General features: G+C 43.7%; 1 protein-coding gene across 7 annotated transcripts in view; it reads right to left on the minus strand.

The window, feature by feature from the left end:
* ODF2L (outer dense fiber of sperm tails 2 like) overlaps positions 1 to 24,190 on the minus strand; it is a 42,768-nt gene that overhangs the window by 18,310 nt on the left and 268 nt on the right. Inside the window, exons 1-10 of one of the 7 annotated variants that reach the window (XM_081914182.1) lie at positions 13,943 to 14,216; positions 12,832 to 12,870; positions 11,754 to 11,852; positions 10,910 to 11,080; positions 7,758 to 7,912; positions 6,756 to 6,882; positions 5,245 to 5,376; positions 3,848 to 3,910; positions 2,693 to 2,764; positions 334 to 450 (exon numbers count right to left, since the gene is read on the minus strand). In XM_081914182.1, the coding sequence (XP_081770308.1) occupies positions 334 to 450; positions 2,693 to 2,764; positions 3,848 to 3,910; positions 5,245 to 5,376; positions 6,756 to 6,882; positions 7,758 to 7,912; positions 10,910 to 11,080; positions 11,754 to 11,852; positions 12,832 to 12,870; positions 13,943 to 13,957 (990 nt within the window). In that variant the 5' untranslated portion in view covers positions 13,958 to 14,216. Of the gene's footprint in view, positions 1 to 333; positions 451 to 2,692; positions 2,765 to 3,847; positions 3,911 to 5,244; positions 5,377 to 6,755; positions 6,883 to 7,757; positions 7,913 to 10,909; positions 11,081 to 11,753; positions 11,853 to 12,831; positions 12,871 to 13,942; positions 14,217 to 24,190 lie in introns of those variants that run through there. The other 6 variants (XM_081914179.1, XM_081914177.1, XM_081914178.1 and 3 more) reach the window with 6 other exon arrangements.

A 24,190-nucleotide genomic window follows, 5' to 3' on the forward strand; every position in this document is an offset into this window, starting at 1 on the left:
TCAGTGTGGGATATTCATAAATGCAATGATTTATGGCCATAGGTCAACTGAACTATGTATAGTTCCAGACTGGAGGTGTAGAGGGGTTTTCTTGAAATAAGCAATTATTGTGACAATGCAGATATAGCTTTCTGAATTATTTGACAGAACGTGGCTGATACAGATATAACAGATTTGTGGCTTTTTTCGTTAAATTTAGAGAGTGCACCTGAGATTTTTAAAATTTTTATAGCTGGCAACTTCAATCTATAGCGACCCTCCCCAACACTGCCAAAAACACACGCACCCTATCATCAATCGATCAAAGAAGCAAAACCAACAAAAACCAGTTACCTTAAATTTTGTTCTCAGTTGATTATTCTCAGCCTCCTTTCTCTCTATCTGGCATTGCAAGTGAGTCTGTACCAACTGTGTTGATTCGGAATGACGAGATGCTTTTAACACATTAGCCTAAAATAATAAAACAAAGCCCATAATAAATTATGACGTCTGCATGGCTGCACCTATAATGAACTTTCGTACTCTATGGAAGGGGCAGGCAGACTTTAGACTTGCTGGATCTACTTCGAGTTTTCCTTTGTTTCAGAACCCTGGGATCTACCAAGTGGAGACTGGCATTAAGGCATCCAACAAGATTTGAAACAGCAAGTTGCCTCTGAGCACGTTACAAGTCTAAGAATTCATTTTCAGCACCAGAACTGAATGGAGTCCTTTAACAGTCACCTTCCTGGTTAACTTTATATTCATTCAGGCAGCCTAATTTAAATGGGAAAAGTCACTTTGTTGTTGCAGTTGTTATACAATTGGGAAGCCTTGGTTGATCTACTCAGCATTCAAAACTCCCATTGTTCTAGGCGCGTTTTGCGACAGGGAATTTCATAAACGTGAGCAGTTTCTGAGCTCTGGGTGCAGTACTGCGTCTAAGATTTCAGATTAAAATGGCCACTGTTACTCGGACGTAAATCTCAATCAAGTTCATTGGGGCTTCCTCCCAAGTGCATGGATTGGGGACCTGAAAATTTCTTTTCTTTTAACCCAACATGTTTTGTTTAGGTTTTAGTTGCCTTGTTGAATGTACTTTTAATTCAAAATATGCTAGCCAGTTAGTTATGATGGTTTAAGTAGCGCATGTTAAAGCGTTATCTACTTCAGACGCTCACAGGGATGCTTAAAATCTAAACAAATTTTGGAGTGGGATCATTGAAGGACCCTTAAGTCTTAGGGTTGCGAACTGGACACTCAATGTGGGTGTCTCTGCCATCAGTTGTATAGGCTTTTAATGTGTTACTTGCGGTGCCACAAAGATATATTTATATGAAAGAAATGGGGTATAGGGAGAATCCAGGGCTTGTCTGCAGAGCAGAAGGAAAGGAGGACCTTTTTCTCCCTCCCCATTTCCAGCCACTCCCTGAAGGCTGCAGAAGGGACCCTCTTAAGAATATTAGGGGGGTGGGCAGGGGAAACATGGCTTTATTCTTTGAAGTCTTCAGATGAGGTCTATACCATGTGAAAAATGAACGTAAGATTTTAGCTGCCGTTCATTCATTTCCAGCTTTGTATTCTTGTTATAAATAAGCGCGCCTAGACATTCCATTGTTGCGCCCTTCTGAAAGAAAAGCAGCTAACTTTAATAGAAGAAATTAAAAACACTATTAAAGAAAAACCAAGCAGATGATATGAACAAGTACCTAGCAATATATTTTTTTAAAAATAAAATAAAATGCTACATTTGCCTATCAATAAAATTTCAACACCCAAGGAGAGGAAATAATAATTCAATTAATACATTCCACAAAATCAATACAATCCTATTGCACATACATTTCAAATAACAGGTAAGGGGATAACAAAACACGTATTTTAATGAAAGATATACACTCTTAGGCTTGAATCCTAAACACATTACATACCTGGGAATAAAAGGTAAAGGGACCCCTGACCATTAGGTTCAGTCGTGGCAGACTCTGGGGTTGTGGCGCTCATCTCGCTTTATTGGCTGAGGGAGCCGGCGTACATCTTCCAGGTCATGTGGCCAGCATGACTAAGCCGCTACTGGTGAACCAGAGCAGCGCACGGAAACACTGTTTACCTTCCCGCCGGAGCTGTACCTATTTATCTACTTACACTTGGATGTGCTTTCGAACTGCTAGGTTAGCAGGAGCAGGGACCGAGCAACAGGAGCTCATCCCGTCACAGGGATTCGAACCGCCAACCTTCTGATCGGCAAGTCCTAGGCTCTGTGGTTTAACCCACAGCGCCACCTGCGTCCCGATACCTGGGAATAAGATCCACTTAATACAGTGGGACCTACCGTATATACTCGAGTATAAGCCGACTTTTTCAGCACATTTTTAATGCTGAAAAAGCCCACCTTGGCTTATACTTGAGTGAGGTGGCAGCAGCGGGACGAACCGCCTAAAAGGAGCCCTTAAGGGCTGCTCCTTTGTCCTCCTCCACCTTTGCCTCTGTCGGCGGTGGAACGAGCAGCTCGAAAGCAGCCCTTTTGGCCACTGCACAGCTACACTCTCATTCTGGAAGTCAACATACTGAAATATTGGCACACACCAAAATCTAGCTTAGAACTAGCAGGAACCACAAGAGATTGATGAAGTTGTCAAATCATGTAATTTGGTAAACATAAACCTATGGCAGGTGAAGTAAAACAGCTGTACAAAGGGAAATGCTAACTTACTTTCTCATGCTGAAGCTGAGTAGAAAGCTCTAAAATATACCTTTCTTTTCGAAGCACTTCATGCTTGAGTTCCTTCAAAGGAAAAAAAACACCAGATTATTATTATTATTTGCATACTATACTAGAGCAAGGATTTGTAACTCAAGGGGGGAGGGGATAGAACAAGGATATAAAGTATACAGTGGTACCTCGGGTTACATACGCTTCATGTTACAGGCTCCGCTAACCCAGAAATAGTACCTCGGGTTAAGAACTTTGCTTCAGGATGAGAATAGAAATTGTGCTCCCACGGCGCAGAACAGTTTCAGGTTCAGTACAGATCTCTGGAACGAATTAAGTACAGTGGTGCCTCGGGTTAAGTACTTAATTTGTTCTGGAGGTCCATTCTTAACCTGAAACTGTTCTTAACCTGAAGCACCACTTTAGCTAATGGGGCTTCCTGCTGCCGGCGCGCTGACGGAGCACAATTTCTGTCCTTATCCTGAAGCAAAGTTCTTAACCTGAAGCACTATTTCTGGATAGTGTAACCTGGAGCGTATGTAACCCGAGGTACCACTGTACTTAACCTCAGGCACCACTGTACTGGCTTTCATGACAGAGGGCTCATTTAGATATCAGCAGGCCCACAAATAGTCAAAGCACTATGTGAACTTTCCCCAGAAGCTCTGAGAATGCCATCTTGGTAGTTAAGATAACCTTACAATTAACTGGTAGATGTTAAAGCCATGGGCTCATATATGTTTATATCCACTTGCTTTGATTGAAACTAATTGGTTTGCCTTGATATTATCATTATCTGGGGGCTTGGGAGTGTTGGGCTCTGGGCCCAGAAAAGAGGAACTATCTGTAAAATTTGAGTATTTGCCACCTATACTCTCATCTAGTTAGGTGAAGTGATGGGAAGTCCCACCCAAAGTGGCATATGCTGCTTTGTCTATAAATAATGCGTTGAACATTTCTTTGGGAGTGGACAAGCCATCTCCTTGCTGCAGTGTCCATCCTGTGTCTGCAGATAATAATAATAATAATAAGAAGAAGAAGACAACAGATAACATGCAGCATGCATCCTATGTGCAACTGTTTAAAATGCCTAAAACTGTCTGTGGTGCCGCCTTCACGAAATGAAACGATGACACGCCAAAGAACGGAACTTACTACAGCTTCAGTTTCGCTTTCAGTCAACCTCCATATCAAATCTTCAATCTGTGTGCTGATAATCTAAAAATAAGAAAAATGAAACAAAACTGATTCAGTGTCACTTAATATTGAATACAACATATTACTTTTAACATACTGTACTTCCTACGACATAAAACTCCCAACATTCCAAGTGACCATGCCCTCTATTTGCAGTTAAGGACTAAGAAAAGAAAAGAAAAAACTACAAGCACAGATAAGAAAGTTCCTTTGTGAATTAAAATCTGACGTGTTTAGAGGTCATTTTTTTTAAGCCCCAAAAGTCTATTTTATTAATTGATCTTTAAAAAAAAAGAGAGAGAGAAGAGATTTTCTACTTATTTTTTCTTATCCAAGTAATAGTTTAAAGGAGTATTCTATTCACTGGGCAATATCCAATGATAGATAATAATTAAAAAAATAAAATTATTAGAGTTTCTCTTGTTCAAAAGACCTCTGTTTGTGTGCATGTGAGACCTGCCCACTCTCTCCCAACCTACAGCCCTCCACATATAGGAATAACAGATATATTTTTCTAAAAAGTTATCAGATACTAAATTTCCTGCCAAGAGAATGGACAGGTGGACATCAACTCAGCCCTGTTTCAGTTCAGGAACAACTTCGTTGCTGCACTGAAGGTTTAATTCTTATAAGGAAATGTTTGTCTAGGTTGTGTTCCAGCCCAGGGCAAGTTGATAATGGGGTCCCCATGACATCGTGCAGGATTCAGGTGTTGGCATAAGCCAAAACATTTTAAATACAATATGCAGTTATGTGAAGAAAGTACTCGCATATTGACATTCTTCATGAGCACACTGCTCACCAAGAGGGAGGTTACAGGCTGCTGTGTTACGTGGTAAGCCCTTTTCCTCAGGTGCAGATCAACTGGCAAGGAAGACCAACCCAAACTTGATGCTGTTATGTAGGCAATTGCAGCTCTGGTCTGTAAACAGATCTGCTGCAACCCAGGGAATCTTTTGGTGGCAGCAGGATGGATCTAGTTGGCCCCTGTGCACGAGGAGAATGGATTCTTAGCCACCTGACAAATCCGTCTGGGAGAAAGAGCTACAGCTCTGCTGCACAAAGCAAGAGACTTAGAAACCTTGTTCATAAAAGCATCTAATCAAAAGCAATTCCTGGGCTAGACACAAACAAAGAGCAACACAGAAACTTATCAGGTTGGGCCAACAAACTTAAGGGCTTGCCCGCCCCCTTGTCTCAGGACACTGTTTGATATATTATCATCTTATTTTATTTTTCTGTGAATTCACCTCCTTCTTTGAAAATTCTACTTCAAACAATGAAAAAATAAATACTTAAAACTAGCTGTTGATAAATACTATACTTGGTTGTGGTTTCTGCGCACGTTCTCTTACTTCTTTTTCCTTGCTTGATCTAAGTAGCTGATGTAACAGTCCCTTCATATTTTTGAGAGCCCCTAGCTCCATTACCAGTAAATCCTCTTGCATAGAAATCTTTATCATATCTGCTGCAGAAACGTAACAAGCCTGACAAAAATATTAAATCGCAGTTAAGTCGTTTTGTAAAAAAAGAAAACCCTCTTTTTGCCCAAACCAGTGTGACACTGTTCAGGTAGCCACCTTAAAACAGAACCGTTTTGATAAAACAAACCTTTTACATCACTTGAACACACAGAACAATCACAAATACAAAACGATAGGAAACGATTTTGCTATGACGCCTGTCAGAAATACAGTGGTACCTTGGATTAAGAACTTAATTCGTTCCGGAGGTCCGTTCTTAACCTGAAACTGTTTTTAACCTGAAGCACCACTTTAGCTAATGGGGCCTCCTGCTGCTGCCGTGCTGCTGTTGCGCGATTTCTGTTCTCATCCTGAAGCAAAATTCTTAACCTGAGGTACTATTTCTGCGTTAGCGGACTCTGTAACCTGAAGCGTCCATAACCTGAAGCATCTGTAACCCAAGGTACCACTGTAATTAGCTTTTCTCCAAACCAAAGCAGCACTGCTGGTTCTGGAGCAGAGATGATAGCAAGGCTGGGACACCTCAGGCCAGAGGTCCAAATGCAGCTCTCCAGGCCTATCAATCTGGCCCCCAAAACTCTCCCTCACTGGCCATGCTTGCATCTCAAGTGTTTTGTCTGAATGGAATGTGTCCTTGCACTCAGATGATGCCTGGTCGTCTGAATGGAGGATAGAGGGTGTCTGTGAGGGTGTGTGAGCGTTCATATGAATTAGTCCACAAAGGTAAAATTTAATTTTGTTGCTTTGCCTGATTTTACCCTCTGGCCTCATCCACCACTAAGCACATGGCCCAAGGAAGGTTGCTTAGATAAGAATGCAGCTGAAAAATATTCACCAGCCCTTGGTCTACAGACACAGGTTGAATTGCAGCTAGACACCAGACACATCATTTTAACATACCCAATTCAAAATTTCCAGAAGGGTAGCTGCATTAGTCTTTTGCAGCAAAGAGTCTTGCAGCACCTTAAAGAATAACAAATTTTGTTGTGGCATATCGTCTACAAAAACTTGTGCCATCAGCATTATGGAGCATCTGATGAACTCCACGAAAGCTTCTGCCACAATGTATTTGTTAGTCTTTAAAGTACTCAAAGCTTGTTATTCCTTCTTCAAACTGTATGCATAACGGCAGTCAATGTTTTTGTGTTTCAGCAGCAAACAGCATAAGCTTGGATATAGCAAAGTCATAGCATGAGAGAAAGATGCTTCCATTCATGCAAAGGAAGGGTCCATATTTTCTGCCAGTTGCCAACCCAGCAGGAGCTCTCTGCTAAACTGAGGACAGTGGGCTTCAGGAAAATCCAGTATCAAAAACAGAACTCTGTTGTTCTTAGGCCATACTGCAACCGAGTGTCATTCAGTAATTGTCAATGTAAACTTACCTTTGAAATTCTAGTTAGAGTTTCTTTAAAAGACGGCAGGAACATTTCTGCTGAACCAATTGCCAACTCTGCTTCGTGGAGCTTTTTCTGAAAAGTGACTTCATCCTGAATGGTGTCTTCCCACAACCTATAAACAAAAGACTAATGTTTATTAGGAAAAACTGTGCCCAGGTTACTCTGTATAACCTTAGTTTAAATGCTAACTGCAATTCAGCCAGTGGCTGAGCACACTTACTAATACAAAGCCTAATGTCGCATCAAAAGTATAAGTTAATTATCCTCTTGGAGACTTCCACAGTGGTTCTTTCCTTTGTGAATTGTGAGGACTTAGTACATCATTTCACCTAATGCTTTTTCACACGTAGGGCATTTACTTTGTTATGTGTAAACACATATTATGTGCATCCATCTATGCAATATGAAGCCATGGAAAGTTAGGGGCTGGCCAGAACGTGTGCACACTGCAAAACATATATGCAAATTATTGTTTGTTTTACGATAATAAGTTTTGAGACTCAAACAGAATTTTAGTTCCTTAAGGGGGGGGAATTGGTGAGTATTAAATAAAACTTTTGTGTGCTTTTAAAAAACCAATTTTTAAAAAATGTAAGAAGGTGTAGGAACAGCACACATGTTAAACCCATGTTTCAGATAGCTCTAGTTTGGAAGTACAGTGGTACCTCGGGTTACAGACGCTTCAGGTTACAGATGCTGCTAATCCAGAAATCCTACCTCGGGTTAAGAACTTTGCTTCAGGATGAGAACAGAAATTGTGCTCTGGCAGTGTGGCGGTAGCGGAAAGCCCCATTAGCTGAAGTGGGGCTTCAGGTTAAGAACCATTTCAGGTTAAGAACGGACCTCCGGAACGAATTAAGTACTTAACCTGAGGTACCACTGTAATTGGCATTGCATGGCATTCCCCTAAATGAATAGCTTTAGGGAAATGTTCTAGGGTAAAATATCTGAGCTGCAGAACATGCACCACTCAACTTAAAAGCATACCTTTCTCTTTCACTTTCACTCTGCGTTTCTTCCAAGGAACTCTCCTCAGATTCCCCTGTACGGCAGGGCAAGGCTTCCTTCATCTTGGTCCTGTGTTTATCCACAAGTCGGCCATATGAACCCCAGTTCTCCTTCAAGCATTCTTGTTCTGGAAGCTTATAAAATAATGTTTTGGCTTCACTGCTTATTCTCTCTCTCTTTCACACACACACACAGAGCCACCAAATCATCTGCATCAAAAAGCTCTGCATCAAAATGCATGCAATCCAGGATAGCAAACTTGAACTTCAGAGAGTCTAAAATTTCTGTCTCCTCCTATCGACACGATAAGACACAGCAAGTCCACGTTTCAGCTTGTTACATGCATTGTACTGTCCTCTTAAAACGTCATACAGTACAACAAGACGGGCCAGGTTGTGTAGGGGTGTGTGGAAGACCAAAATCCAAGGGCTGCACACAATTCCTGTTTGTAATAACGCCTGGAAATTTCAGAATACCTTCAAGGCCTTCAGCACTGATGCCTCTGCTAGATCACCCCTCATTTAAACATGAAGACAAATATAATCAACTCATAGATCTTGAAACAATTCATTTCTCTGGAATTAAGAGATCTGTTTGTAAAGCAATTTTAAAGGAGGACCTGGTGGCAAAGACAAAAGGCATAAAATGGTCCTGGCTACATCAACTATGGGACGCGGGTGGCGCTGTGGTCTAAACCACAGAGCCTAGGACTTGCCGATCAGAAGGTTGGCGGTTCGAATCCCCACGACGGGGTGAGCTCCCATTGCTTGGTCCCTGTTCCTGCCAGCCTAGCAGTTTGAAAGCACGTCAAAGTGCAAGTAGATAAATAGGTACCACTCCAGTGGGAAGGTAAATGGTGTTTCCATGCGCTGCTCTGGTTCACCAGAAGCGGCTTAGTCATGCTGGCCACATGACCTGGAAGCTGTCTGAAGACAAACGCTGGCTCCCTCTGCCTATAGAGCAAGATGAGCGCCGCAACCCCAGTTGTCCACGACTGGACTTAATGGTCAGGGGTCCCTTTACCTTTACCTCAACTATGCACTTTTGCAAAGTATCTGGAACAAAGCGGGGAGGATTTGAGACTCTTGGCACCTTTGGAATCAGTAACAGACCTAGCCATGACACAAAAGGGGCAGTCTCAGTGATATATGATATGATATTAGACAGCTTCGTAGGAAACGCGGAAGATATTCGAATGAGATAGGAAACCCGACATAGGAATTTCAGTAAGCGAAAAAGCATGGGAATCAATATGACAAAATCCATCTTGAAAAACAATTTCGGCTCGCCTCCAGGAAGTTTCCCTTAAAATTATATTTCAGTGGCATTGTACCCCCACACCTTGCAAAGATAAATCCTTTAAGCTCACCATTATGTTGGGAAATAATGTGGAGAGCCAGGTCCTATTTTCACGTTTGGTGGGAGTTTACCATGGTCCATGCCTTTGGGGGGAAAGTTTTTTAATCTGACCTCCAAAATCACTAACCAATCTATCCCTCCTAATTTGACACCTATCCTATTATCATTAGATTTGACCCCAAATTCTACACATTAAATCTAAAGAATTAATTTCCTTCCTGTTCACAGGAGCTAGACTAGTTATTGCCCAATGATGGAAGGAAACTTCTAAAATACCAATAGAGGCTTGGGTTAATAACATCTGGAACATCTTGAGTATTGCTCTATTATAACGCCTCACATACCATCAACGACTAATCAAAGGCATCTCCAAAAAAAGATACCTTTTGACATGATCTGATCTCCCCTTTCCCTCTTTTATTGAAGAGCAGGGTATTTTAATGCCACCATCATCACAGAGGTGTCTGTGGACGGGATAGTGATTGAAAATTTATTGTAACTGTATTGTAACATTTGAATAAATGTTTCATTTTTATTTATTTTAAAAATAATACCTTCAAGTAGTAATTTTATTAGTAGTTTAATTTCAAACATCTAAACTGCTGGCTTCTTTAAAAATTACAGGCATCCTAGTTTAGAAGCCCTAGTGTTATATTCAAGTGCAACCTCATTTTCATGGTGTTCAGCCACTGCAACCCAGCCTGAGAACATGTTTATTACTGATGAAGCAACACCTGGAATGGCACCAGTACCATTTATCTGCAAGGAACCTTTCCAACACCACTCCACCTGACAAAGGGGACCCTGAGCGTCTCCCAGTAAAAATAATAAAAAAAAATCAATGCACTGCAAAGGATGCTGAGAAATGTTTCTGGGTGCATGTACTTTAGCCAGGACACATTTCAGAGCTCCTGGCCAGTTGCCTTTTGTGAACTGAACGTGGTTTTGTTTTAGATATTATAATCAGCTATACAGTGCTTTGCAATTATATTCCTGGGGGGCAGTTTGCAAAAGGAATTCATCCCACGAAGTGCTTATCTCACCCTTCCACATTGGGGGGGGGGGGAATTAGCTGTGAAGGCCACCTATCTTCCAGGGAAGTATGGCTTCCATTACTAATCTTGTTGTTCCCAAGTAACTACGAAGGCTACACTGGTTTTTTTGTGGGGGGGGGATTTCGGCGGGTGGGGGTGGAATGTGAAGTGGGAGGGGGAACTAAAATGAGCAGAGAATGACAGTTGGGTTGAACATTCTGCCAGCTAAAAGGGAGTGGAAAGAGTGGAGGATAGAGGAATCTGTCTCTGCAGGAAATGGTTTTTAGGGAGATTATTAGTTATAATTTCACTCATCCTAGCCTTCACATAACTGTGTATTTGTTTTCAAGGCTCGCCAGATTAACATCCTGGCTTGGTTCTCATGAATAGTATCTTAATAAGCTGGGATACAAATGAGATTTGTGCACCACCCACAACTTTTGTGCTGGTGAAAGTGGGGAAACAAACTGGGTTTACCACAGTTGCATATTAAATCCAAATGAGGAAGCTATGGTTGATGGTCTCCAAACAAAGTGGGACATGGAACTACGGTTTAAAGCGGGTTTCTAAATCGTGACTTGTTTGGATACCGTTAACTATAGTTCCATGAATGTATATGTTTTTAGGTTTAGGTGATTTAACATTTAGCTGAATAACGTTAGCTCTGCTAATGAGCCAGTCACTTCAAAAAAAATCAAGATTTGTATTAATACTATTTGTATTTCCTGCACATCTTACATGATTATCTGAGCTGTCCACTTCTTCACTTAGAGAACTCAAATACTTTCCAAGTTGGCTGGATGTTTCTGTCTCAAGATGGTCTTTCTTAAAACTCAAATCACAGGACTGAATAACTGAACAAAGTTTTTCTGCTTCCCCAGAAGTTAGGTATGGCACAAGTCTTGTTTCCTAAAAACACCATCCATATAACATTAAGTAAATGCATGCTACTAGACAAATACATCTGCCTGCAGGTTAGCTTCAGAAACAACACAGCTGCTTATATCAGGGATGAGGAACCAATGGCCTTCCAAGTGTTGTTGGACTCCAAATCCCATCAGCCCCAGACAGCAAAGCCAATAGTCAGGGATTATGGGAGTTGTGGTCCAACACAGGACCCCCCATCCCTGACTTACATTATCAAAACAAGAATTTTTAAATGCAATAAATTACTTAAAATAGACACCATGGGAAATGTATCAGAGTTTAAGCACATCAGCCAATTTTAAGGAATACTGAACAGCATCCAAACAACAGTGAAATCAGTTTCTGAGTTTGCTATTTTGTTTTTCTTAGAGCAATATGTGCATGTGGCGCAATGAATTCCTTTTGGAATAGAGGGGAATTTCAAAAACAATTTGCGATGTTGACAACGCATTCAGTGTGGGGTGGGGAAGGCACAAATTTGACTCTGGTTTACTTGTGTGAACCAAAGTTGTTCTTCAGATTGTGCTCATCCTCCTTTAGACGGAAAATCAGGAGGAGTGAATTTTTAAGAATATATTGTCTCCGTTTGCAGAGACAAACTTTGGAATGGGGGGGCATAGATATTTCAGTAGCAAACTTCCTTTTAACAGCTTACCTCGCAACGGCTAGAAGAGGAAAGTTCCCTCTGCACATGGTCATGAGACCCATCTCTGTTCTGTTCATACAGGCTGGATGGTGGTGCTTCCTTTTCTTTCTGAAAAATAAATTATGAGCATAGAGAGTGTCTGAATTTTTATTGGGTTCACAAGTTAAATGCTGCCTGAATTTGTATCAGTTGCAGCAAAGGCGCTCCGTTTCAAGTCAGTGTTTAACAGAGTAATCCTAGCCATGTCCACTTTGAAGTTAAGTCCTACTGAACCCCAGGTAAGTGGGAAGCCTTAGAGACGACAAAGTAAACCCCGAAGTTCTTAATGGCAAAGTAATACATTTCCACTTGAGCTAAGTGCTACAATTTTGTTTACTAATATGGTGAAAAGCATTGTTCGGTAAAGCTAGCATATTTGTAATCTGCTGAAAATAAATACACACACACACATTTACAGGATATTATTCAAAACTGAATTCTTCAAGGTCTTCCAAGTTTAGAGATGCAAAAGCCATGTTGCAAAGGAGGCATTTGCAAAATATTCTAACGCACAATTATTCCAAGTAGAGTTTATTTCTATTACAGCGGTACCTTGGTTTATGAACTTAATCCGTTCCTGAAGTCCGTTCTTAAACCAAAGCATTCTTAAACTAAGACGTGCTTTCCCATAGCAGCAGGGAAAACTCCATTTACAAATGGAACACACTCAACAGGAAGCGGAACATGTTCTGCTTCCAAGGCAAAGTTCACAAACCAAAACACCCACTACCAGGTTTGCAGCATTCTTAATCCAAGTTGTTCATCAACTAAGCTGTTCTTAAACCAAGGTACCACTGTACTATGCTTTTTATTATTATTTCTGCTACTCGGTCATTGGAGAAAAAGCCAAGGCTACCCACCGCATAAGCAGAAACACATTGCACATCCTAAAAGTTCCTGAACTGAGCAAGGGACTGAACTAAACGGCCTTCCAGGTCACACACCGCCATTCTAAAATTCTCTGGGGCTTTCTGGATGCCACGCAATGGTCAGACCCCTCTTATTAGAATTCCGTAGAGCTATTGCCACCCTTCTTATTATCATGCACCTGACAAGCCTTCCTAGTAACTGGGGTAGCGTGGAGAATCTGAGGAAAAACATACAGATAAAGATTTCATTGGGGGACACTTGTTAACTTATAACCAGACGGAGGGGCTCAAGACTTCTTCTGAAGCCTCCAGCTGGGAAGAATGGCAACTGAGCTCGGGTTCAGGTTAAACCAATGACATGCAATACCCAAAAGCAATCCCACCCAGTCCTCTAATACATACATATATCCTGGCTTGCCCCAAGCCATGACAACGAAACTTCATTGTGGGGCCTTGTACAAAATATATTACGTTTGCTGGGGGCGGCGGGGACGACAACCTCTCCTAATTTAGTTTGATTACGCTCCAGTATCCACTGACATGATTTCTTGCCAGAGACAAAATGGAGTTATGAGAATGCAAGCTTAATGTGAAGTACTCTGGTGCAGCTTTTGCACACGATAACATTAAGTGAGATTCCGAAGCGACAATGGGATTTTTTTAAAAAAATGAATTCATGGTAACTTAGATTCAGAGGTGTGTGTGCAGCTCTACGGCCACAACCGGCGGGGCAAGTTCAGAGCAAGAAACTGCAAGCTCGAAGAGGCACGCACCTTGCAGCCGCCCAAGCTGGAATCTAGACACGTGTAAAAAAAAAAGTTGCGAAAATGCCTTTTTTTTAAAAAAAAAAAGGTTTGAAAAATGTCTTGGATTTACCGTGGCTCACCACCGCCATCTGGCGTCTCTTTGGTATAATGCGCCTTGACAACGTTTTATTTGCAGCTATTTGAGCCTTGAACAAGGGGAATATCTCGAGCGCAGGGGATGAGGATCCATTTCTAAAAAGCCTTTTAGAATCTAAAATTTAGACCCCTGGAAGCGCTTTCCCTCCGCTCCCCGCCCCGAGGGAGGAGGCGCGGCCGCCCCGCAGCAAGCCCTCTGCACGCGCTCAGAGGCACGCTGCTTTCCGGGCGCCGGACGAAGAGGCCGGCCACCGGCGGAGACCGCAGGCGTTGGCAACGCCTTGCAAGGTCACCGATGACAGGCGGCTCTGGGCCTCGACCCGCCTCGTCCCCTCGCAGAGCGGCGTTTCCCGCCTCTCGACCCCTTTCCCCCGAGCGCCGCCATTACCCCGCCGCCTTCCATGGCCGTCTTTCTCCTTCTGCAGCTCGCCGACGCCGCGCTCTCGGGCCGGACAACGGAGCGGCGCTTCCCGCCCTCGCCAGGCAACCCCGCGAGGCGCCGCCGGAGCAGCACAGCGGCAACAGCACCGACGCCGCCCGGCTCCTCCGGGGAGCCCTCGCTCCGCCTTCGGGGCTGGGCTCCGCTGCGCGCCGGCTGTGGCGCGCAGATTGGCCTCTCGAAAGGCGGGAAGGAGGAGAGGGGGAACCGGGCGCCTTTTGGGGGCAGGCAGTGCCGGATTGACGTATAAGCTAAACATGCTGTTGCTTAGGGCCCCACTCTCTTGGGGGCCCCCCAAAAAAATTAAAGGGAAAAAAACCTGGATGTGCATTTCCAAAATATAAGATAACAAACAAATAAAATAAAACCTACATACAGCAACAGTGTTTTGTGTTGTGTAGGCTCCTATGATGTAGGGAGCCCCGCCTGCTAGCCTGCTCCCTAAAATATCACTGGTTTGCTCATTTCTATATACAGTCATACCTTGGGTTACAGACCCTTCAGGTTGCGTTTTTTCGGGTTACAGATGTGCCGAAAGCCGGAAGTACTGGAACGGGTTACTTTTGGGTTTCGGTGCTCGCGCATGCGCAGAAGCACTAAATCGCACTTTGTGCATGTGCAGAAGCACCGAATCGCAACATGCGCAGATGTGGTGCTGCGGGTTGCGAACGTGCCTCCTGCATGGATCACGTTCGCAACCTGAGCATCCACTGTATAGGGTGCCTACATTCTGCATGGACTGGTTGCATGGCAACACGTGCAAATGGCTTTAGATATCTATTAGGTTCATAAGTTACCATATAGCATATAATCAACATACAGCATATAATCAACACAAAAAAGAGCGACAATTTGTTGATGACAAAGGACAGCTGGACATAGAAAGGGCCCCATTACCTTCAGTAGCTTAGGGCCTCATCAAATCTAAATCCAGCCCTGCTCACTCCTCAAATATTCATAAAGAGCGCAAGCCAGAATCTGCACATGGACCAGTGACTCTGCCATCTCCACAGGGAAATACTCTAAGAAAATGCAGGTTGTCTTTTGCTAGCGTAGGTGCCAGGGTTCTTCTGACACCCCGCCCCCCCCCCAAAAAACCAAGTCTCATCCCAAGTGGGACTTGTGTATAGGGTTGCCATGTTTCAAAAAGTAAAATTCCTTTTTTAAGAAACTGCCAAAATTGTCCAGCTTTTGGGAACAAGCCCAAATGGTTGAGCTTTGGGACAACCCATTCCATAATGGATAATTTTTCTATTTATACCCACACATCTTATTGGGTTGCCCCAGCCACTCTGGGCAGCTTCCAGCATAAATAAAAATATAATGAAACATTAAACATTTTTAGAAAACCTTCCCTATACAGGATTGCCTTCAGACGGCTTGGGGAGTTGGATAACTCCATACCCTCCTGACATTTCTCCAGTGAAAATAGGGACATTGGATAAGGAAAAGTGGATCAAATCAGAAACCAGGACGGCTTCTCTAAATCAGCGATGTCCCTGGAAAATAGAGATACTTGGAGGGTCTGCAACTCCTAGGGGCCCAGGAGACTTGCCCCCCCATAAAATATTTGTGTGCATGGGCATAGCCAGGATTTCGAGAAGGTAGAAGATCACAACCTGAAATTGAGCTTCTTTCGGGAATTCACAGGTAAAAAATACCCCCAAGAAAGAGGACATTACGGAGGCTAGGGGGCAGGCCCTCAGTTAATTGAGTACTTTCAATGATGTCATATATCAGTTATGTGGGGCGGGGCTTATCTGTCGTCCCCCCCCCCCCAATATTTTATTGGCATACCTGTGGGGGCAAGGCTGCAAAAAGAGAGGAAAAATTGGGCGGGCGGGAGGTGTCAAGAGAAAAAGATGTCCTCCTCCCGGTTCCCCACATTTCACCCTTGCAGAGATCCCCACAGTGTCTCTTTCATGCGCTTGCTCAAGAAAAGGGGCACATGAGGGGGATGGCAGCTGGGGCTATGTATACGTGTGCATATGTATGTGTGCACACACACTTGTCCTTGAGATCGGTAAGCTATAGCTCAAAATATTCCAAAGCTATTAACTATTCCTGTGCATGATCCTTTAAACATGCCTTATTAAACTGCCCCTGCTATTCCAGTACAATCATACCTCATGTTACATCCGCTTCATATTACGTTCTTTCAGGATACGTCCCGCGGCGACCTGGAAGTACCGGAAAGGGTTACTTTCGGGTTTCGCCGCTCGTGCATGCTCAGACGCGCAAAATGACGTCACGCGCATGTGCAGGAGCGGCGAATCGCAACCCACGCGTGCACATATGCGGGTTGCCTTCTTTTCATGATGCGAATGGACCTCCGGAACGGATCCCGTTCACAACTGTATTGCTCTTTATGTATTAATGACATAATTGCTGAATGTTGATTCAGCTCATGCTGCAAGTTTGCATCTAAAATAATGAAAAACCAGTTAACTCAGTAGTCCCCCAGGTGTTGAGGCATCTAATCATAGCCTGCATTTTTATCAAGGCTTATATATTGATCAGGATCTGTATTTTAAAATGAGCTTAAAGATTTTCAAATGTTTTATGCCAGGCAGAAGACCAGCTGCCTAAATGTTTATCCTCCTGGACAAGGGGGCCCCCTGATTTATAGCAGAAAACAATTCTCAAAGTCGTAAAAAGGGAATTACAGGTGGAGAGCAAGGTTACACTGACCCTACAAATTAGGAGTTGGTAAATAGTAAAATGAGCCATATCTTCTTCCTAAGGTTAAAAGGCCAAGAGCAAATGGAAAAGCAGCTGGCTTGGCTGGAGAATGGGGTGTAAACAGAAGAAGAGATTTCTTCCTATTTTATTTTGAGGCTGTAAACTGTTCCTTTTTACTTTGAGAAGGTTTATTCTTCTAAAAGGCTACCTATGATAATGTATGAAATATATTAGCTTAAATGTAATTATGCAAAGGATCTAGAAAGAAAGAAATGTTAAATTCTTATTTCATAGAGTCATATTGCAATAGGAGACCAGAGGGGCAAACGAGCCCAGCCCCCTGCCAGACAGGAGATGCCATCGAGCACTCCTGATATATGGTTGTCAGGCCTTTGTTTAAAGACCTCCAAAAGAAGGAGATATTTCAATTATAAACTCAAGATCTCTGACATCTGTTTAAGATAAAAATTTAAAACTACTAACCATCTGTTTTGGAGGGCAATAGGGCAAGGAGGGCAAGAGGTGAGCTGGTAATTAAGGTTCCTTGTTGAGACAAATGTAAGATATATGATTACTTATTTGTCATTTATAGATAGAAGAATATATAGCTTTTGTCTCCCATAAAAGGTAATATGAAATGGGTGTATCTTTTAGGATTGGTTCTAGCAAACAGCCAATGGGAATTTCAACCAGGCTGATTGGACAGAGGCAGCCAAAGGAGGAGCAAGGAGGCTGGGCTGAGGGAATATAAGTGCTGGCCATAATGGCAGGAGCCCAGGCCAGAGCTTGGTAACCATATACCACTGTGCCTCTCATTTATTTGTCTGACAAATAAATTATTATTTTAATTTCTCTATTGCTGCGTTGAATATTTCATTCCAGCTAAGCGTTAACCACAAGCAGGGTGCTACAGTGTGGTCTGGACACCTGCAGTAGACCCGAGTGCAAACATAAGCTGTGCTGGATCTTACCAAGACGATCCTGTTTCTCACAGTGGCTAGCCAGATGGGAAGCCCATAACCACGGCACAACGGCAGAACCCATCCCCTGCTGTTGTTTCCCAGCGACTGGTATTTTGAGGTTGAAGGCAGAGGTGCTCCATCAGCTTCTTTAATCCCTTTGAAAGCCATTTCTGCCGGCAACCATGCTCTGTGGCACTCTTTCATATGATCCAAGGGATCCAGTTTCAAGGAGCCAGATGTTTCTTGGAAGTTTCTGTCAAGAGGCAAGCTGCTTTTCAGTCTCCATTCTGAAACCTAAATTGAGTTGCAGCAGGATACGGAAGGAACAACGATAGAAACTGAACAGAGAGGATCGGATTCCAGACAAGAGAACAGTTGGACAAAGGATCAGGCAAAATTTTGCCTCTGTTGCAAAATGTCTGCTGAGTAGAAAACTTAAGTCGGCAAGGACTCCCTCAGGAATCACACGGTAAGAGAATTGAATGGTCGACAAACAAACCGGAATACAGTGGTACCTCGGGTTACCTACTTAATTCGTTCCGGAGGTCTGTACTTAACCTGAAACTGTTCTTAACCTGAAGCACCACTTTAGCTAATGGGGCCTCCTGCCGCCGCCACGCCGCCGGAGCACGATTTCTGTTCTCATCCTGAAGCAAAGTTCTTAACTTGAAGTACTATTTCTGGGTTAGTGGAGTCTGTAACCTGAAGCGTATGTAACCTGAAGCGTATGTAACCCGAGGTAGCACTGTATCTGTATTTGGTAAGACTGAAATCCTATACACATTTACTTGGGATTAGGCCCCATGAACTCAGTGTGACCTTTTTCTTGAATTGGCACGTACAGCATTGCATTTCCAAGCAAGACTGCTTCTATAGCAGTGTGCTGATATCCTAGCAATGCTATGTTAATTGTGGGGCTTAGGAACACATCTGAGGATATTTTTAAAAAATGCAATGCTAAAAAGGCCTTGTTGAGGCAAATGATGTAGGCATGTCCAGGGATATAGATTCATTTTGGTCTTAAGTTGCCATCTGTATAAATTTTGTACTGGCAAAATGTTATATACTTGCAGGTGTTGGTGATCTTTTAAACACTATTCCTACAGGATGCAGGTTAACAGCAGGGCAACTAATGTGGATGCTCTTTAGGGTTGCCAAGAGATTTCTATTTCGAGCCTGGGTACCCTTGTTCATTATCCAATAGCCCTCACCATCCTTGGTACAATTCGAACCTATATTTTTTATATATAAATGCCAATTCCATGTGTACCTATTTGGACATCTGGAGGGCTAATACAGATTTATATGTGTTGATTTTTAGATTTAAGCACAGATGAATGCTGTATTCACGGATGTGAGCTGACATAACAGAAGAAAAGCCTGCTGGATCCTGCCCATCTAGACTAGGATCCTGTCCTCACCAGGGCCAATCAGATGCCAGTGGGAAGCCTGCAAGCTCAACATCAGCACAACACCATTCTGCTAGTGGTCACAAATTTCAGCCAAAATTCAGCGTCCCTCTGCCTCTCTGGCACTTCATTCTAAATCATAGCTGTGGCGCCCCCCGGTGGCACTCCCAAGGCTTCACACCCCTGTGACCGAACCAGCTTTGACCCCCCCAAAACCTGCCTCTTTAACACTGTCCACCTGCAATTCCCAGCTTGCAAACAAATCCTTTCAGATGCAAATTGACTCTTGTTTCTTGCCAAACATTCCTAATTTCTGCAACCTAATTGTGTCTGTTTTTTGGGTGGGGGGGTAGTTTGTTTGCTAAAGCTGCTGTTTAAGTATTTTAAGAAACAAATTCTTTCAAATATTCTGCATTATAATGTGTCGCTGCATTCTTCAGATCCTTATCAAAGGCTGTAAAAATAATCTTCATTCAGGTATGATTTAGAAAACAGGAAACTCCAAAGCAGCTCTTTGTCCGTTGTTTTAATTTTGGCAGTCGTGTTCTCTCGAGAGGATTCTCTGCTTCCAGTGCCTAGCAGAAACTTAATTTTTATATATTATCCGTGCACAGTCTGCAATTTGCTGAACACTGGCTGCTCTGATTCCAGAGGCACTGGTTTCCGTAATTGTTGCATAAAGACGGGGTGCCTGCCCATTTAACTCCCAATGTCACATACTCCCAGAAGCAAATAGCCAGCCACTGGAATTCTTGCCGGCTTCTGCTAAGCAATTCGGTTCCTCCCTAATCTGATCTGATCTCTTTCTTACTATACAAGTTGTTTCCAGTGAAGCTTTATAAAATAATTATATATTTTAATCTTCTCCCTGCCCAAAATTAAGGCTGCAAATGAATGCACACTGAAAAGCAACAACCAGTGGCGTAGCGTGGGTTGTCAGCACCCGGGGCAAGACAAGTAATTTGCGCCCCCTAACCCGTGGAGAGTGAGTGAGCCAGGTAGGGGCAGAGAGCTGCGAGTGCGAGCGCGCCCCCCTCCAGATGTTGCGCCCGGTGCGGCCGGCCCCCCTGCACCCCCCACACTACGCCACTGGCAACAACAGCACCCTCAACACAGATAAACACATTGTATATCACTGACTGAAATAATCATGTAGTATAATATAAACAGTTGGCCCATCGTTATTCATTTGCATATTCAGGAAGGGCTTATGGGTGTTTCTTGCTCTCAATGAACCCATTGCATGCCTCAGGGAGAAAAATGGTGCAATGATCTAGCACTCAGCAAAATGCCCCTCAGAATAATTGTTTTACAAATAAAAATATTGTTTGATGTGTGTGTGTTTTTAATCAATGACAGGGAGGATAATAATAATATAGAATATGCATTGCGGTTCTAAAATATTTTCAAAAATATTAATGCTAGAACAGTGTTTCCTTTTGCAGCAAGTAGCAAAGAGATTGCTCATCCTCACTTCAGTGTCTGGTTCAAGCCTAGACTTGCCGGATGCCAGGGTTTACCTGGGTTTGCTGACAGTTCAGGTTTTGTTCCATGCTGATGAGTTAACGCAAGCACAGAGCCACCCGGAATTCTTGCAACTGCTGAGTCTCTGGAGGGCAACCACCACGTCTGCACTTTTGCCACTCACAGCACCAAGCAGGGGTGGCAGGGAGACTACTGTTAAGGTCCAGCAATGGTCAATGCAGGCTGTGATACAAACTATCAGATCCTAGGTCAGGTCAGCCCTGCCTTCAGAATGACCCATTTGGGGGGCTTTCTACTGGGCATTAGGGACGTGGGTGGCGCTGTGGTTTAAACCACAGAGCCTAGGGCTTGCCGATCGCAAGGTTGGCAGTTCGAATCCTCACGATGGTGTGAGCGCCCGTTGCTCGGTCCCAGCTCCTGCCCAGTTTGAAAGCACATCAAAGTGCAAGTACAGTGGTACCTCGGGTTACAAACACTTCAGGTTACAGACTCTGCTAACCCAGAAGTAGTACCTCGGGTTAAGAACTTTGCTTCAGGCTGAGAACAGAAATTTTGCTCCGGGGGCACGGCAGCAGCAGGAGGCCCCATTAGCTAAAGTGGTGCTTCAGGTTAAGAACAGTTTCAGGTTATGAACGGACCTCCAGAACAAATTAAGTTCTTAACCTGAGGTACCACTGTAGGTACCGCTCCGGCGGGAAGTTAAACGGCATGTCCGAGCACTGCTCTGGTTTCACCAGAAGTGGCTTAGTCATGCTGGCCACATGACCCGGAAAAACTGTCTGCAGACAAAACGCTGGCTCCCTCGGCTAGTAAAGCAAGATGAGCGTCACAACCCCAGAGTCATTTGCAACTGGACTTAACTGTCAGGGGTCCCTTTACCTTCATCTGCTGGGCATTGCTGCTCAACCCAACCCTCCCACAGCCCCACATGGGTGTGTGGATTGTAGCCTTTGTGTTTTGTCAAGGTACAGAGAAGATAAACTTCCCTAGCTAATCTAGGTTTGAAGACCCAAAGGAATAGCAAGCAATGCTAATCATTTACCCAATCTGAAGGTGTTCAACCATAAAAATCTTGCCATCTCCCTGACTGCTAGACCAGTGGAAGCACTGCAAAGTAGACCAGTCACTGGAGCAAATCTGAAAAAAAGACTAGGGTTTTTTTTAAAAAAAAGTGCATTTGATTATATCGTACAGTGGTACCTTGGGTTAAAGACGCTTCAGGTTACAGACTCCACTAACCCAGAAATAGTACCTTGGGTTAAGAACTTTGCTTCAGGATGATAACAGAAATCGTGCGGCGACAGTGCAGCGGCAGCGGGAGGCCCATTAGCTAAAGTGGTGCTTCAGGTTAAGAACAGTTTCCGGTTAAGAATGGACCTCCAGAACGAATTAAGTTCTTAACCAGATGTACCACTGTATTACCTAATAGCCAGGGCCTGGTAGTGTTGGGTTTTCTCAGAAAATGCAGCTCTGCTGTGGCGGACAGTCCATGCACAGCCTGATTCTGTGCATGGCTACTCAAAAGTTAAGTCCCACACTGAGACTTACTCCCAGGTAAGCGCACACAGGATTGCACCTGTAGCTTTTCAAGAGGCATCTGCAACAAAAGAAAAAAGGCCAGGTGGGAGGGCCAGATCAGGAAGGCTGTGAACAATGTTGAGAAAAGTGACTTGGGGACGCAAGAAATCTTCTAAACAGTAAGAAATGCCACAATGTCCTGTTCTTCACCTGTCTCCTGCCTTGACTGCCACAGCCACCTTCTTGTTACTGAAATCATTCATTTAATTACAATTTCCTGCTTGCTGTCATTTGTAGCACAAACACCTTGTTTATCATTTTCAAAGCCCTTCATTGCCTTGCCCCCAGCCTGTAATCTTCAGCCCTCCAACCTAAACCTCTTCCCCCCCATCTTAGTCCTTTAGAATCATAGAATTGTAGCACTACCAGCACCATAGCACGGTGATCACAATGCTCTTTGCAGCAGATAAATCTCATCGGGAGGTCTGATCTTTAGAATGTGGGAATTGTTTTTATATGTGAAATTATTTTAAATATGTGGAAATCATTTTATAGTTGTTTTATTATAATATTTCTTAAATTGCTTTCAGGTGTTTCATATGAAGCAATTTGTAAATGGGCTGCAGTAAATTAACCCCATCCTAGCTGTCTGAAACTCTCCTGCACCCTTTCTCACCACCCCCCCCCCCCCCGCAACCTCTCTCCAGGAACACCTCCATCTCTTCCTTCAGATCCGCCTTGAAAACCCAACTTTCCATTAAAACCTTTGCCACAGCACTTGAATCGTCAACCATTACTGGAATCTAACTGAACTTAAACTTCTTCCGCTCCTCTTTACCGCTGCCCCAAATTGAATGTTAACTTGCAAATTCCTTGGGGGTAGGAATTTCTGTTGCTACTGTTAGCAGGCCCAGTTTTAGCTGGGGCTGCTACCAAACACACACACACACAAAAAAAACAACACACAGAAAACAAGGTTACGGCTAAAGAGCCTTGCACAGACTTTTGGTTGTGGGTTTCTATGTATAGCAACATTCCCCCAGGGAAAAGATGGGGGACCTCTGGAAGAAGCCAGCTCTCATCAGTCCCAGCCATAATGGTCTGGAATTATGGGACTTGTAGTCTTAACAAAAAGGGACATGGGTGGTGCTGTGGGTTAAACCACAGAACCTAGGGCTTGCCCATCAGAAGGTCAGGGGTTCGAATCCACATGACAGGGTGAGCTCCCGTTGCTCGGTCCCTGCTCCTGCCAACCTAGCAGCTCAAAAGCATGCCAGTGCAAGTAGATAAATAGGTACAGCTCCAGCGCTGCTCTGGTTTGCCAGAAGCAGCTTAGTCATGCTGGCCACATGACCCGGAAAATGTACACCGGCTCCCTCGGCCAGTAAAGCAAGATGAGCGCCGCAACCCCAGAGTCATCTGCTACTGGACCTAATGGTCAGGGATCCCTTTACCTTTACCTAGTCTTAACAACATCTGGAAGGCTGCCAGCTCTTCAAACCTGCTTTATGGCACACAATACTCCCGGAGGAGCTAAAACTGCTACCTGTATGAACCCACACCAAAGGATCACTGTATGACTCCTTTTTTTGTAGTCAGTGGCGTAGCGTGGGTTGTCAGCACCCGGGGCAAGGCAAGTAATTTGCGCCCCCTAACCCGTGGAGCCAGGTAGGGGCAGAGAGCTGCGAGTGTGAGCGCACTCCCCCCAAATGTTGCGCCTGGTGCGGCCGGGCCCCCCACGCTATGCCACTGCTTGTAGTGATCCCCCAAGCTCTGCAATACCACACTCAGGAATAGCATGCTCCTCCGCGGCTTTTGAAGTGGCATCTCAGGGTCTTTAAGGGCATTGGGCTACTTTGGTTATGCTCAGATTTTTAACATAGAATCAGAGAACGGTAGAGTTAGAAGGGACCCCAAGAGTCATCTAGTCCAGCCCCCTGCAAGACAGAAATCCACGACAGATGGCCGTCCAAACTCTGCTTAAAAACCTCCAAGGAAGGAAAGTCCACAATCTATACATATTTGTATTATACTGCCACTCATGCTACGTTTATGCATTCTGATGGTAAAAGCCACTTGGGACAAAAGGCCGATTAAACTTGTTTAAGTATAAGTAATTTCTGCTCGACGTGGTATTACAG

Source organism: Podarcis melisellensis (assembly GCF_964234715.1).
Source record: "Podarcis melisellensis genome assembly, chromosome: 6".
Lineage (NCBI taxonomy): Eukaryota > Metazoa > Chordata > Lepidosauria > Squamata > Lacertidae > Podarcis > Podarcis melisellensis.